This window comes from Chrysochloris asiatica, unplaced genomic scaffold (genome assembly GCF_000296735.1).
Source record: "Chrysochloris asiatica unplaced genomic scaffold, ChrAsi1.0 scaffold00067, whole genome shotgun sequence".
In the NCBI taxonomy this organism is placed as follows: Eukaryota; Metazoa; Chordata; class Mammalia; order Afrosoricida; family Chrysochloridae; genus Chrysochloris; species Chrysochloris asiatica.
In genome coordinates, this window is record NW_006408585.1 from 1,095,489 (window position 1) to 1,110,053 (window position 14,565).

A 14,565-nucleotide genomic window follows, 5' to 3' on the forward strand; every position below is an offset into this window, starting at 1 on the left:
AAAAAAAAAATTTATACAGCATCAAACTGACAACACTAACTCTAAAGTACAGATGAGACATTTTGGGTACAATGAGTCGAAGTTAATAGTGATGAAGTAATTTGGGAAGACAATGAAAAAGCCACATTTTTCTTCACACAACCTAGCTTCTCAGATTACTTACTCAGCATACAGGTTGAATAAGTATAGCAAAAATGGTGATCCAACGTGAAGAATGTGACCTACGTCACAGAGCTGTACATACAGAAAGTGGTAAAATGGGTGTACGCTTCGCTATGTATAATTCCACACCCCCTGCTCCCCCAAAAAGAATAAACTGTTATTCTAGTCTTCAAGACACATACTTTAGATCTTGCTTCAGAACCATGAGTGGGTGCAATGCCATCATTCCATGATTAGTGCTAGGTGCCCAAGAGGCCTTCCGATAAAAGACAATGATGACCGAGACATACTAGTCCAGTTTAACCACTAGAAGGCAAGCTGTTTTTATGCACTGATTCCTGATTCATTTCAAAAAACACCCAAAGCAGTGTTCAAAGAGTCAAAGACACAGGTTTCGAGGAAAAGACACAAGTGAGGGAATCCTTTTCAACAAACATGTCACTTTGTCTTCTTAGAGAAAAACAGTAACAGTCGCACTATCAGTGCCAGCTCCTACATGCTGTCCCTGAGCCCACTGTGCAGTGCATGGTGCTCGTCCTCACAGAGGTCTCTGAGGTACGCTGCGTTGTAGGCAGTCTGCAGATTTGGAAACTGAGTCTTACTCAAGTTTCCTTAGTGAGTCAGTTGTGGACTCAGGAATGGCCTCCAAAATTTATGTTCTTTTAAACCCTTTTCTTGCCCATGGGTTCTTGTAAATATATTTTTTTTCCGATTGGCACTAGAAAGCAGTTACATCAACTCAGTCTGCGCTGCTAGCCAAACCATTCTTATATTTGGCTCCATTGGGCCCTGTATTGCTAAGAAACCATGAATGACTAAGACTATGTAGGTACTCAAATACTTAGGCTAGATTTGAGCTCTTGGCCCCTTTCTATCTTCCTAGTTACATATCCTACACTTGAGCCAGAGGGGCTTCTTTGTCATTTCCTGAATGGCATTTAAACTGCTCTACTCATCTGCCTTTTTGCTCACACCATATGTCTCTCCCCTCTGCCACCAGTAACTGTCAAGAATCCCAGCTCCTCATTCTGGACCATCTGGGAATACTACCCTTCTGTAAAGCTTGTCCTAGTCCCTTCCTTCACCCTGCTGCGACCACTTGGCTTTACAACTGCTCAGATATACGGTTCCACTAATGTACACACAGTCCCTGTATTACAAACAAAATCCTTTCCAAAGTGTGTCTTTAAATTAAATTTGTAGTTAAGTTGGAAAATGTGCATACAGTTCTTATTTTGCCTTACTTTTAGTGCAAGGAAGGCATACTAGTGGCACAGTGGTTAAAGCACTCGGTTGCAAATCAAGTGGTCAGTGGTTCAAACTCACCAGCTGCTCCATGGGAGAAAGACGTGGCAGTCTGCTTCTGTGAGATTTGGAAATCCTACGGGACACTTTTACTACGTTCTACAGGGTTGTTATTGGACTCCTGGTATGGCAATGTAGGATCAGCACTCGACAATAAGGTCAATTTGAACTTCAAGGTCAGCGGTTCAAACTCACTAGCCACTCCTCAGAAATCCTATATGGGTTCATTATGAGTCAGAAGCGACTCGACAGCACTTAACAACAACAACATAGGGTTGCGATCAACTGGACAGCTACAGGTTTAGTTCTGGTTGGTTTAGTGCTCAAAACCTTTTCAATTGTTTGAAAGCTGCACAAAGACGACGGTGATGAATTTGTTGCAAGTAAGAGGTTGGTTCAATCAGCAATGACAAGTTTACATAACATTAAAGGACCAAGTCCAGGTGTGGCTCTGTAGGATAAGCACTGGACTGTTAACTACAAGGTCAGCAGTTCAAACCCACCAGTCACTCCTCAGAACCAGTATGTAGGGTCACTAAGAGTCATAATCAACTCGATGGCACTTAATAACAACAATTCCTTGGAAATCCTATACAGGGTTGCTGTAAGTCAGAACAGATTTGACAGCACTTAACAACAACAAAGGACAAGTACAAGTTGTCCTTTAGTTGGGCATTCATTCATTTGTAACCCGGAGACTTATGTAATGGACTCATCTTCCTTCCTGTCTGTAATTCTCAGAGCACTTAGCCCCATGCCTTTGCTGATTCAATCGGGTTCATTTATGGTTTCCAGTAAACTATGCCATAAAGGAAATGCCAGATTATAAAGGAGTATCATATTTTCTTTACTCCCCAATTCTTCATTCACCTTACAGTCTGTTGCCTATATATTCCACATTACACATATATTCAAACATCTATTATGTAAAAGGCTCTTTTGGCCAGTGGAACCATAAAGCTGCATCAGTGGTCTGAAGGCTAAGTGACTGTTCTTTGTATACCAGGTTGCAATTAAACAATACTTGGGTTGGGGTTTTGTCATTGGAGAATGTGAAGACAGAACACATTTTAAAGCTTTGGGCATCACCATCATTATTTTGTAAAGGGAGAAAAAATGAGCAGCACAAGAGAATACAACTTTGATATGTAGTCACATCCATGGTTCCTAAGGTCACACTTTCAGATAAGATGCCCATCAAGTAATTTGTGTCCTGACACACACTCAGAATCCCTGCCTGGAGTATGCCAACTTCCTGTGGTGGGACTCTGTCCCTGCTCTGACCTACTTGTATTTTGCTACACAGAAGAGGGAGCAGGCAAGCATGATTTCATCTGGGGGATGGGCAAATCCTAAAGCACAGATAGAATTTCTCAATAATAGCTCCTCAAATTCTCTTCTTACATTAAGTCTCCAATTCTCATTGAAAATTAATCTATTTCATGTGAAACTCTAAGCCAGTAGGATATTAGAGTGGGACACACTAAACTATAATCTTCTAATAATGTAGGGAAGATTCCTGGTAGCACAGTGGGTAAGCACTTGGCTGCCAACCAAAAGGTTAGCAGTTTGAACCCACTAGCTGCTCTATGGGGAAAAGACCGGGGTATCTGCTCCCTTAAAGCCTGTTGTTGTTAAGTGCCATTGAGTCAGTGCTGACCTACAGCGACCCTGAATAGAGTTTCCGAGGAGCAGCTGGTGAGCTTCAACCGCCGACCTTGTGGTTCAAACCGACCTTGCAGTCCAGCGTATTAACCCACAGCACCTCACCAGGACTCCTCCCACTTAAAGCCTACAGCGTAGGAAATCCAATGGGCAGTTCTACTTTGTCACACAGGGTTGTTATGAATCAGACTTGATAGCACATGACAGCAGCAATGTAGGGAGTCCATGGGTGACATAGACAGTTGAACACTAACTGAAAGGTTTGGTGTTTCAAACCTATCCAAAGGTGCTTCGGAAGAAAGACCCAGTGATCTGCATCTGACAGATCATAGCCTTTAAAAACCAATGGAGCATACATGTCCTGTGACATACATGGGGTCACCATGAGTTGGAATCAACAATTGACTTGGTAACAATGTAGGAGTAAGCATTTCCATTCAATTTTATCAAACTGCCTTTATGTGTAAATATATACATATAATTGTCTCTGATCTAGTGGATTGTGTCCAATCTCATCTAAGATAATTTAGCACTTTTTATATATGTAAATAAATACATAAACACACATATAAACATATATAAATTATATACATTATATATTAAATATATAAATTATGTGTGTGTATATATATATATAAAATGCTAGATTATCTTAGACGAGATTGGATACAATCCACTAGATCAGAGTATCTGTATGAAGGGAGTAAGAATCATGTTTAGACCATTTCTTACCTTGATCCAATGACATCAAAAAGATGTTGCCAACGGTCATTAATTTTGTTGAACTTGTCATCAATCTCAGCTGCTCTTGTCTTGTTGCTTGCCTTGATCAACTGGTCACCCATTTGCTTTAACTGGATCTTGTTTTCACTAAACAGGTTAATTTCTTCCATGCAATCCTGGCAAAGGCATAAACACATGAAGCCTCAATTACTACTGACAATTTGTAGTTTGTAGTTTTCCTCAAGCCTGAGGAATTTTTTAAAATGTTAAAAAAAAAAAAAAAATCACAATCCTGTTAGTCTAACTCTTCAGTAGATAACTGAAATGTTAAGCAACTGTCACTAGGCAACTGTGTGAAATGTCAGGCAGGAATTACTTTCTTAACCCAATAGCCCTGGTTCCCTCCCTATCTCAGATCCTTCTAATTTAACCCACCTGGAAAGATGAGGAAACCTGACTACAGTATGGAACATAACAAAATTTGCTTAATATCAGTAAGAGTTTTTCTGAGATTTCCTGGTGGTCTCTGAGGTTCCGGTATCTGCAGTAGGAAGGCTCTTAGCTCCCTTCCCTGTGGGGATTAGTGACTATTTCAAAATGATGTCAGTGTTGTTGACCTCTCTCCTTTGGCAAGGAGAACTCCTTAACAATGAAATGGCCAGAAATGCTAACTTGAGGTGTGAATTGACATTCAAGTAAATGGGAGCCTCTTTCCTGGTCAGACCTTCAAACCAAGAGAAAATCAAATCCCCGCCGTACACAGCAACACGGCCACCGCAACAGTCCCATGCTTCCGCTTCCTGTCTCTCTGGAATTCTCACCATTAAACATAGTGGGAGAGCTCTTTTAAATATCTTAAATGCTATTAGAAACACATCGGTAACATTATATTGCTTTGAGGCTGTGGCTCAGAATTCACTGGTGGTCATAATGGTATCCACCTGGATACTTCTGCTTACCTTCTGTAACTTTTCAATCATTTCTTCAAGACTAATATCAGCTGTCTGGAGAACTTTGTTTTCCATCTGCACCAGCCATGCACACAAGTCTTTATTCTTTTCATTGAACACAACCCATGAATTGAGTTTGTCTTCGATCTCCTGTTTGCGGAGAGCCACCTATAAATGAAAATGGAGTTGGCAGCTGAGTATGGCTAGAAAAGCATTTCCTCCTTCCTTTCATTCCCCCACCAAAAGGAATACGAATTTCAATCAGTGTCTCCAGAGACATAAGCGTTTTATCTTTTTTGCCTTTTAAATACCTAGGGATTAACATCAGCAGAAGTTTACTACACTTTTGATAAATGTCAAGAAAGGAACGTAATGAAAGTGTGACTGATTGGAAGGTTGTTTCAGAGCCAGGCAACATTGCCTTTCTTCTTTTATATACAATGGTCACCATGAGTCTGAGTCAATGCAATGACAACTCTTCTGCAGTACTGAGAACTGGAAAGAAGTAGGGTTAGAAAGATTCTCACTCGGTGCTATTCTAATTCGCTCTGTTCATTGTTCTTTCATATAGTTATTGACTGCTTACTCCAGGATCATTTACAACTCTCAAATTTTTTTTACTTACATTCGTATTAAGTTTCAAGAACACAAATCAACCTTTCTAAATGTATAAAAGTATTCCCACATCTTAAAATTTTTAGCATCTTCGAGTTTCAGCAACTCCTTGTGTTTCTCCCGGAAAGTTTAACATCCCAATTTACATATGGGAAAACCAAGGATAAACTGAATCTGTCCTGTTATTACACAAAAACATCTACTCCTTTCAGAGCTAGGAAAAAATATTGTTTGTACATCCTCTCCAGCCAAATGTATTTTTTAAAAAAGAAAGAACGACAAAAGCTTTAAAAACTAGCCCTGTTTCCAATCTTCAGGGCAGCTTTTTAAAAACCCTGGCAGTTTGCATTGCGTCATTCTGATTGGTTTCAGAATGGCAACAATTAGGAACATCTGGACCCCAGTCTTTGACTCTACCTTAATATTCAGGATAGTTTTCACATATTCTAAACATTTTCTTTTATATGAAATTTGAATAAAAATTCTCAGAGAACATTTAAAATTAGGGTGCATTGTGAATATTAAATACTAAAATCAAGAAGGGGAAAATGTCATGTTTTCACTTTATTAAAATACATTCAAAAGTGTCTGAATTTCAACTTTTAAATACTGTTTCTCCTTAATTCTCAAAAATGAGATCAAGGGCTTTATTTTTCTTAGAATTATATGTACTTTAAACAAAGATCCTTAAGACTATCTAACCCTTTTAATTCCACCCTAATCTTGTCACAAACGCACGTAAGACTCTGACCACAGCCCCATTCTTAGTAAACAGAGATGATCAGCTGTGATACAAAGTGCAGCCATACATGATTTCTTTTAGAGAGCGTTCCAAGCAGTCTACCTGAATATAAACATCTGAGTGCACGTGCAGGCCGAGCTCTCATACTTTCATAAAATGTCCCTGTGCCCTGCACTGAGTAAAACTCATGCTGTTCTCGCCTGGCCCAGAAGAGACTATGGGAAGGCCCACTCAGCACCTTCTTCCCTGAGTCCTGGTTCGAATACACCAGTTAGGGTCTAGGCATCTGCAGAGTCTAGGCTTCTTCTCATAACTGCGGCTTGCCCCCTACTTTAGGTGTTTTGTAAAAAACTCACTAACAAGTGTACCAGCATTATGTGCTGGAGAGACAAAGGGTCAAATCTGGTAAACCAGGTTGTTGCCTTCTAAAGGAATAGCATCGGCCTGGGCGCCAATTGGAAAGGGCTCCCAGTTCAAGGAAATCAAGCTCCTTTTTACTCTGTCTGGCCTTGGGTGAGATTTCAGTAAACTCCAACAGCTGTGCCCTGCAGTTAGCTGACTTACTCTTAAGCAGAGGTCCTCCCATTGTCTGTGCAAATGCTCTATTTGCTCCTTCAAAATCATCACGTCCTCCATAAGAATGCGCTGGGTTAGGTCAGCCTTCATAGTGGGAAGTTCTTTCAAGTTCTGAGTCCAGTTAGCCAAAGACTTCTCTAGTTCCTGCATTTAAACACAACAAGGGGGTAAAAAGGGCTTCAACTCAAGCTGCTGTAGTTTCCAAACCTGTTGGCTAATCCTTTGATTGGGCTCTGGGGGAGGGGAGGCCGGACGTGGGAGGGGCCTCCTGAGTGAGAAACCGCCCACCACACCGTCAGCATCTGCGTTTTCGGTAGACCAGTTCTTCGCCACCTTTTCTTCAAAGGAAAATTCTTTTTCTACTTTAAGTTTTCATTTCCTCAGGTGGCTTGGAGCTTTATATAATTAATTCAATTTGAAAGTCATGTAGGCCTTTAGCTTTCTTTAAAGGAAAGTACTTTTGTAGTTTAGAAACACACACACACATTATTTTAATCCTGAAACTACATTTCAGAACTGCTGTATACAGTGTGATTTGCCATTTTTAGAAGTCCTAAGAAATGTGTTGTTGCAATTCTGGCAAACATATAACAAAAACAGGGGGGATAACTTATTATTTTTGGTTAGCTATCAAAAAGAATGAGTGTAATGGAAGAGAAAAGAAATAGTCCCTAACAACTGGCAGTGACTGGTTAGCAGAACAGGATCACTGGCCATGGACACATTTACATTGTAAAGCAAGTATCAGTCAAAATCAAACTTTCTAAATCCTAACACTAAATTGAGAGAATTAATCTCACAACAAGGGAGGTAAAAGGAACTAGTCAAAACATTCAGAGTGTTAAAATAACCCAGATTTTTATTGTGCCTACAGTTCTTCAAATCTTCATCGTTTGGCACATTTTGTGGTTCTCCATTCATACCTATCAGACAAACTCTGCAAGAATATTACATTTAAAAAAAAGAAGAAGAAGACTATTCCATTTACATCAGAGAGAAGTCTGAGAGGTACCAACAATAACAAGGTGCTAACTCTAACTGATTTTGAGACAACCAAAAGCTACATTGCTATTATTTTTCAATGTGCCAATGAGAATTTACATTTCATAAAATGGCTAGGAGAATTCTTTCTAGCAGTAGTGTGGAGATTAAGAAGTCATATTTTTTATCAGAAGGGAAATCATTAATTGTTTGTTACTCATTTTAACTTCACAAGCCCAGTAAAGTCAATGAGAGCAAATTCGCAGGTGACCAGTTTCCAAGCTGTGATAGCCCACTCATGGATTTTAAAGAGTTCTGGGAGGCACCAGAAATTAACGCTCTTGTCTCTTAATTGAAAGGAGTCCAGCTAGAGAAGCCTTGGAAGAAAGGTCTGGCAATCTACTTCTGAAAAATCAGTCACTGAAATCCTACAACGGGTCACTATAAGTTGGAATTGATTTCATGACAAAAATTAAAGTAACTAGAGGAGACCCAGAACCCCCTGAGCTTGAAGCAAAGTTTTCCATCAAATACCAAAATGCATTCAGGAAACTCAGACATTCCTGGGCAGAGCTCTGGTGCCTAAAGGGCAGGCAGGCAGGCACCTTTAAATCAATTTTATAGGATAATTAACAGATGTAAAACTTTTGAATATGGACATTTTTAGAATTCTTAAGAATTACTGCCAAAATATGTCCTCATAGGGATGAAGCACCCCAGGCTTTTTGGCATTGTGTTTTATAAATTAGTGGGCAAGTTTAATATATTTAATGATTTCTTCTTGTTATGTGCCATTGAGTTAGTTCCAACTCCTAGTGACCCTGTATAGGGTTTTCTGAGGAGTGGCAGGTGGCTTTGAACCACTGACTTTGTGGTTAGCAGCCCACTCCTTACCCTACTTTTCCCCTATTTTCTAACGTAGCATCCTAATCTCTTAAGGAGCTGGCATCAGTGCTCTTTGAAATTCGTTTGTGGACCTGAGAATAACTTATGCAGAAAATTAGAATCTTCCTTCTGGTTGTCTTTCTACCTGTGCCTCCTTATTAATGTAAGTTGACCTCTAGGATTACTTTGAAAGCTGTTCCCTTATCCTATGGTCTAGCACCACACAAGGACTCCACTTCATCTTTAAATTAAATCTACATTTCCTTAATAACTACTCATAAGGACTGCTCCTCACTCCCTCACCTAGATATTTCCACAAATATATTTAGTTAATTCCTACTGAATCATTTTCGGCCACAAAGTTACTTCCTCGGGGGAACCTTCCCGAGACATCAGACAATGTTGGGGTGCCTTTACTAACACTCACCAGGCTTAGAATTATTCACACATAACTCACATACACACAGAGACGTATGTATTTATGCCGAGTGTACAATGATTTCGTTAGTCTTTGTCTCTGGTATACATTGGCAGGGATCGTGACAGCATCACTCAACAACACATCATTCAGCACCTAGCACAGTGCCTGCTACATGGTAAGTCCTCAGATGCCAAAATGCATGATGGAAATGAAAGCAATTGGGTGATATGCATTCACAAGCTTTAAGATGTTCAGAAACACTAAGTGAAAAAAGCAAAGAACCAAGCACTATGTACAGAGAGCTCTACTGTGGAATTTTATCACAGCAATCACTATATTGAGCAAGATTTCAGAAATCATGCTTCAGGCTTTCAATTAAAATACCCCGAATTTGCTACCAAACTAATTACAAAAGGGAAAAAGATGTCAGCTAGACAAGTTGCCCTTTCCTAATCTAAGAAGATGAGTTGTCTATAATTTAAAGCGATGGCAAATTTCAAAGATTCCTACAACTTGTGCCATTGCATGTATAGCTGTCTGATGGCTTAAGTGGGGAGTTAGTTCCACGGTCACTGGCCTGTACAAGCATCACAGCACTCCGGACTCGGCCTGTGAAGTCACTCACCAGCAGGACTAGTTCTCTGCCCTGCCCTCCCAAGACAGAGGGAAGCAAACAGTCTTATGCATATAAATAAATATCAGTCTGTATATGCACAGAGTATCTTTGGAAGATTGCACATTAAATTGAGAAGAACTGTGGAAGGGGTTTAGGAGAAAAAATTTCATCTACACCTTGTACACCTTCTATATGTTGAACCATGAGACTCTCTTACTTATTTAAAAAAAATTTTTAAATAAAACTGTTCATCTATTTGGACTCAATTTTTCAACAAATTTTATGGATTTAGGTAGCCACATTAGCAATTTTTCAAAACAGCAAAAAGTAAGAAACACCCTAAACAGTCCAATAATGCCTGGTGGGTCTGAACCACCAACTGTGCAATTAGCAGTCCAGTGCTTATCCTACAATGCTGCCCCAAAACTCCAAGTGAATTATGAATGAGAACTATGGAGTCGGGAAGCTTTAGGTTACCTGGAACCATTATGGAAACCAGTCATGGACTGCATTAACTCAATGCTCTTGGCCTCTCTCCTTAGGTGCTTGTGAGTGTGATACCAATTAGGCAAAGTATCATTTGGCAAGTTTTATGAAAATATCATACATGAGCAAAAAACCCAACCTCCTGGGCTTCTGAAAACAAATTCTTTAGTCATACTGACTCTCATTTTAAACGGAACAGCTTTCAAAGTAATCCTAGAGGTCAACTTACATTAATGAGGAGGAACAGGTAGAAAGACAACCGGAAGGATAAAACTTATACGATTCTAAGTTAATTTCTGCATAAATTAATCTCAGGTCCACAAACGAATTTCTAAGAGCACTGATGCCAGTGCTTTAAGAGATTAGGATGCTATGTTAGAAAATAGGAAAAATGTTTTCCGACTGAACACGAAAACACAGTTTCAATGGAAAGACAAACAAACACTTGAAGTACTCAGAGAACAGCTCAGTGATAACTTTGAACACCACTTCAGATTTCAATACCTTAATCAGCTCCATTTCTTGTTGGAGATCCTCATGAAGCTCTGGGAGAGGATCTTGAGTTTTTGCCTTTAAAACTTGCAGCCTGCTTTTCAACTCCTTGATTTTCTTTTCACACTGCTCCCAAGTCTATTTGAAAATAGTATTATTAGTAAGTACTTTGTTCTTTAAGACTGAACTTTAGAAAAATAAAAATTCATTTGATCCATACGGTTTTACTATTAAATGTGGTTTTATAAAGTGTATATATAAACAGTTGCTGTGGAGTCAATTACAAGTCAGGGTGACAACATCATGAGTTTCACATATTCCACGTATTCCACATAACACATAAGGCATGTCAGAGTAGAACTGGCTGATTTATTCTGGCCTTTCTGAAGAGGTGCCTTGGGATGGACTCAAACTTTCCTATTTCTGGTTAGCAGCCAAGTATGTTAACTGTTTGTACCACCCAGGGACTAATTCTTTGTCTTGAAGCAGACAATCTTCTAGAAGAACAGACCAGGGTGGCTCAGTGCCTCTTTGTAACCGTACATGTGGCTCAAGTCAACCACTAGGCTGGCCTTTGCTATAAAATACTTCTTCTTCCTGTTCCATAGCTCTGATCTATCTACTTTTATTTCTATTTTAATTTTGAAAGCGTCCATATCTGAAACACTTTCGTAAGGATTAATTTTTTTGCATTGACAGCTGAATGGCATATGCTATAATAGCAACATAAAGCAAAAGCACTCAACCAATTTTCATCTCTTCTTCTAACATCATCCCTATAGCTCTTGCCCTCTCTAGAACTTCCTTTAGTGACCCTTCACTTTCAAGCTCCACGTCTCCATTTTTCACCGTGACTGATGGCTGCCTTCTTTTAAAGCACTTTGCCATTCACACAGCAGTTTCAGCTTTAATATGTCATGATAATTACAATAACTTTGCATGACAGACGGGGCACGTGTTATTTGAGAAAGCTGAGGTTAAGAGAGGTTCTGACTGACCACAGGATACTCATAGTTGAGGGTGAACCTAACGACTGTAGTATCCATTTATAGTATCATTCTTTCATGCCATTTCTTTTCCTCAAGCCTTACATACATCACACAGCAAATACTTGGCTGCATTTTCAAGCATGCATTTATAAGTGATTCATTAGTGCAAATGTCTTCTCAGTTGTTGTTGTTCTTATGTGCCATGGAGTAGATTTCAACTCAGAGTGACCCTGCACAGAGTTTCTGAGGCTGTAAATCTTTACAGGAGCTGAAAGTCTCATCTTTCTCCCTCAGAGCAGCTGGTAGATTTGAACTGCTGATCTTGTGGCTAGCAGCTCAGCTTGTAGTCCACTAGGCTACCAGAGATAGAAACATTCTATTCTTCAGCACCTTTGATACTTAAAACCTACTTTGGTTGGTCCAGTTCTCTGGTAATGTCTCACTTTAAGTGGAGCTCACTAGTCTAGCAAACTCAAACAACTGGAGTTGGACCACAAAGAAAGAAAAACTATGTGTTCTATTTCTCCCACCACATAATGAATTGTATTCACCATTATGCATTCAACATAGCAGGTACTCCTTAAAGCGATTGCTGAATAAATGAATTTCACATAGTCCACATAACAAATAAGACTCAGATCTTTACTCCTAGGAGAGATGCTCAGACTCTAACTCAGCACATATTTACTCTGGATTTTGAAAGACATCTCTGACAAGCTTGGTTTATCTGGTTTTGGAACACAGAACAGATTAGAGAGCGGAGTGGGGTGCTAGGAGCGGTCATTCTCAGAGAAATAAAAAGTGAAAATTGATAGCTTATTGTTAAGAAGAAAGGGTTAAAAATAACTACCACTATAAAAACCACATAAGAACTTTTAAATAACCCACAAGGTTTAGGGTTGTGGAGTTCTGAGTCCTTGAAAATAACTTAGTATTTTAGCATTACAATACAGTGATAAGTTTCCCTAATAATGATTCCCAAATAAAACATTTTGGGTTTTAAAGGTATAAATGTAAATTATCCGTGAAATTGACTTAAGTGGCAAAAGGGCATTCTCTGATGACAGCAGAAAGATGAAGTATCACTGTGCTTATTTTTATATACTGCTCCCAAGGGCACACCGTATGTTGGACATTAACTTTGTGTACATTTCCTGTCTCCTACAAGTAAATACCTATTTAGAACCTCAAGTATTGTATACTTAATGCCAAACGTTTCCTGTGTTATATCATTACTGCACATTAGGTAATTGACATAACTCCCATGGATCAGTGGGAGTTCCTCTACTAAACTCAAAATACTGTGACTTCTTATAATTGGTTCCTATTTTATAGTGAACACAATCTTATATGCTGACGTTTGAGTAGTACAAAGGGGAAAAGTCAATGATGGGCTCACCTCTATGGTGCTCTCCAACCATCTAACTGTTTCTTTCACCTGAAGCTCTGTATCTTCCCAGCTGTCCTGCAGCTGTCTGATTTTCTTGGCAATTGACTCTTTTGTTTCCAGGTTCCTTGTGCTCAGTAACTTTTCCCCAGCTTCCATGGTGAGTGAATAGGTTGTTTTCCTTCTCTGAAAAGAAATTTCTTTATTCTAAAACAAAAGAAAAGAAAAGTGATTTGCTCATGCCTCTGATGTGATCAAAGCATTATATATTATTTCCTTAGATCTCTTTTTTTAAAAAAAGATTACATTTGATATAAATCTGGTTAGAGTTATGCACACACACACACACACACATCCAACTTACATTAAAGGCTAATGCTTTACTTCAAGTGGATAGCATACTAGTACAGGATCTTAAAGTAATTTCTAAGAGTGTTAAGACATAAGATTCTGAGTACAATGAGTGGAAACATAGAAAAATGAAAAATATACTTCAAAGAATAAAAGCCTATAAGATAGATGGATTCTAAGAGTGTTAAGAAATATTTAGCTTACTTACTGTAACCCATAAAGATAAACTATGCACAGATTCTAAACAAATATACTTACGTATATAAAAGAGGACAAAAAAAAAGTGAAGTACCAAAAAAATAAACACTTAAGCCTTGTCTAGGCACATAAACATGTACATTGATGTATGCAATAAAGGGATTATTGTTGTTAAGAGCTTTTGTGTTGGTTCTGACTCATAGTGACCCTGTATAGGGTTTCAGAGGAATGGATGGTGGATTTGAACCACTGACCTTGCGTTTAGCAGTCCAGTGTTTATCCTATAGCTGTACACCAAGACGCCAATAAAGGGATAACTTTAAAAAGATTCCATCTGAATATCATGTAGGCTTTTCTTTAAAGAGGATTTAACGTAGTTATTTACAATGCAAAACATGAGATAAAAAATCTGTTGAGTCATCCTTATCAAAAAACGCAGTCTCAGGAAAGGAAAAAAAAGAATTATACATATATTTTTTCTGTATGGTCATTCCCTTCATTTTCAATTTTCTCAAGGGAGATAAAATGTAGGCAGTGTTCAAAATGGAAGCTGGCTTTAAAAAAAAAACCCACAGAAAGAGACCCAGGATAAGCAAAGCACTCCTTAAGAAGAAGAATAAAGTTGGAAACCTCTCACTCCCTGACCTCAAAATTTATTACATGGCTACAGTGGTCAAAACAGCTTGGTATTGGTACAATGAAAGATATATTGACCAATGGAACAGAATCAAGTCTCCAGAAATTAACCCATCCACATATAGCCAACTGATTTTTGACAAAGTACCTAAATATATCGCATGGGGAAGTGATAGTCTCTTCAACAGATGGTGCTGGCAGAACTGGAAAACAATACGCAAAAGACTAAAACAAGACCCTCACCTCACGCCTTATACAAAAACCAACTCAACATGAATTAAAGACCTAAATGTGAATCCCAGAATTCTGAAGGCCATCAATGAAAAAATAGGGACAAATGGGAGGGCACTAATTCAGGGAATACACAGACTACAAAACATTTTGA

At 38.8% G+C, this 14,565-nt stretch overlaps 1 protein-coding gene across 1 annotated transcript in view; it reads right to left on the bottom strand.

The window, feature by feature from the left end:
- The window catches only part of SYNE2 (spectrin repeat containing, nuclear envelope 2), a 366,194-nt gene that overhangs the window by 42,347 nt on the left and 309,282 nt on the right, over positions 1-14,565 (bottom strand). The window contains exons 94-98 of the mRNA XM_006864568.1: positions 13,008-13,202; positions 10,632-10,757; positions 6,727-6,882; positions 4,815-4,973; positions 3,865-4,031 (exon numbers count right to left, since the gene is read on the bottom strand). Of these exons, the coding sequence (XP_006864630.1) occupies positions 3,865-4,031; positions 4,815-4,973; positions 6,727-6,882; positions 10,632-10,757; positions 13,008-13,202 (803 nt within the window). The remainder of the gene's footprint in view (positions 1-3,864; positions 4,032-4,814; positions 4,974-6,726; positions 6,883-10,631; positions 10,758-13,007; positions 13,203-14,565) is intronic.